This window comes from Otolemur garnettii, unplaced genomic scaffold (assembly GCF_000181295.1).
Source record: "Otolemur garnettii isolate 467f Iridium unplaced genomic scaffold, OtoGar3 scaffold00018, whole genome shotgun sequence".
NCBI lineage: Eukaryota > Metazoa > Chordata > Mammalia > Primates > Galagidae > Otolemur > Otolemur garnettii.
This window is the reverse complement of record NW_003852413.1, coordinates 21,714,422-21,716,572: the sequence shown is the minus strand read 5'-3', so window position 1 is coordinate 21,716,572 and position 2,151 is coordinate 21,714,422. Positions and strand designations below refer to the sequence as shown.

Below are 2,151 nucleotides of genomic sequence, written 5' to 3'. Positions count from 1 at the left end.
GGTTGCTGTGAGGTGCAATGCCATGGCACTCTACCCAGGGGGACAGCTTGAGGCTCTGTCTCAAAAAAAAAAAAAAAATTTTTTTTCTCAGCACACCTAAGATCCTCTTACAACATACCGGTTGAAAAATCACTGATGTATAAGATATAAAACTCAGTTTCTTCAGATAAAAATAAAAAAGGAGAAAAAAAAATTGGATACATTGGCCAAATAAAGTTGATTTTACTGCCAAAATAATAATAATAATAATAAAATAAAAAAGGAGAGATGGAAGGAGCACCAATAGGTAGAGATTTAAGAGATATGTCAGCAATCATGTGTATCAACTTATCTAGGCCCTGCTTTGACAAAATGGATGATTATTATTATTATTAGAGTCTCAAGCTGTTACCCTGGGTAGAGTGCTGTGGCATCACAGCTCACAGCAACCTCAAACTCTTGGGCTGAAGTGATTGTCTTGCCTCAGCCTCCCAAGTAGCTGGGACTATAGGCACCTGTCACAATGCCTGGCTATTTTTTGGTTGTAGTTGTCATTGTTGTTTGGCAGGCCTGGGCTGGATTTGAACCCGCCATCTCTAATGTATGTGGCTGGTGCCCTAGCTGCTGAGCTAGAGGTTCCAAGTTGAGGATTTTTTTTTTTAAACATTGGAAACTGTAACCAGGTGTGGTGGCTCTTGCCTGTAATCCTAGCACTCTGGGAGGCTGAGGCAGGTGGATTGCCTGAGCTCAGAAGTTGGAGACAAGCCTAAGCAAGAGTGAGACCCCCCCACCACCGCCCCGAGTGGCACCTGGGCCTCAGTGGGTAGGGTGCCGGCCCCATGTACCGAGGGTGGCAGGTTCAAACCCAGCCCCAGCCAAACTGCAACAAAAAAATAGCTGGGCATTGTGGTAGGCACCTATAGTCCCACCTACTTGGGAGGCTGAGGCAAGAGAATCACCTAAGTCCAGGAGTTGGAGATTGCTGTGAGCAGTGTGATGCCACAGCACTCTACCGAGGGCAATAAAGTGAGACCCCCATTTCTACTAAAAATAGAAAAAATAGCTGGGTATTGTGGCAGGCATCTGTAGTCCTAGTGACTTGTGAGGGTGAGTCAAGAGGATTCCTTGAGCCCGGAAATTTGAGGTTGATGTGAGCCATGATGCTAGGGCACTCTACTGAGGACAACAGTGAGACTGTCTCAAAAAAAAAAAAAAAAAAAGGATTGGAAACAGAAATTTGAATGCTGACTTTATGTTTTGTGATATTAAAGAGTGATTGTTAGTGCTTTTGGTTGTGATGACAGTATTGTGGTTTTGTTTTAAAAATGAGTCCTTTTAGAGATCCATACTGAAATGTTTACAGGTAAAATGACATGATATCTAGATTTAGCTTCGAAATAATACACAGGTGGGGAATGAGTGGTCAATATGATGAAATAAGATTAGCATGAGTCCATAAATTGTTGAAGCTGTGTGATAAGTACATGGAAGTTTGTTACAAATGTTTAGAATTTTCCATAATAAGAAAATAACTATATTTTGAACAGATGAATAATAATTTTCCATTTGAAAATTTTTTGTAATACTTTTTTTGTTTTTGTGGGTTGTGACAGATTTGGAACATTGCTACCAATAAACTGACCTTCCTCAACTCCTTTAAGATGAAGATGTCTGTTATCCTTGGCATCATCCATATGATGTTTGGAGTCAGCCTAAGCCTTATCAACCATATGTGAGTTGCTTTGTTTCTGTCATAAGAATGTACATAGTTTAAATAATGCTTTTTGCCTAAAGAAATCATGACAACTTTGGGGAAGAATTAATAACTCAGAACACCATTCTACACTATGGAAGTGCTTTTATAAAGAAGTCATGATAGGCATGGCACCAGTAGTATAGTGGTTACAGTGTCAGCCACATACACTGAGGCTGGTAGGTTCGAACCTGGCTGGGGCCAGCTAAAACAACAATGACAACTGTGACAATAACAAAAAGAAAAATAGCCAGGCATTGTGGCAGGCACCTGTAGTCCCAGCTACTCAGGAGGCTGAGGCAAGAGAATCGCTTAAGCCCAAGAGTTTGAGATTGCTGTAAGCTGTGATGCCACCGCCCTCTACCAAGGGAAACATAGTGAGACTCTGTCTCAAAAAAATAAAAAGACAAAAAAAAAAA

At 41.0% G+C, this 2,151-nt stretch overlaps 1 protein-coding gene across 3 annotated transcripts in view; it reads left to right on the top strand.

Moving 5' to 3' along the window:
- The window catches only part of ATP6V0A1 (ATPase H+ transporting V0 subunit a1), a 68,782-nt gene that overhangs the window by 41,563 nt on the left and 25,068 nt on the right, over window positions 1-2,151 (top strand). For all 3 annotated transcript variants that reach the window (XM_003786335.3, XM_003786334.3, XM_023511261.1), the window contains one exon: window positions 1,593-1,711. In XM_003786335.3, coding sequence (XP_003786383.1) covers window positions 1,593-1,711 — 119 coding nt within the window. The remainder of the gene's footprint in view (window positions 1-1,592; window positions 1,712-2,151) is intronic.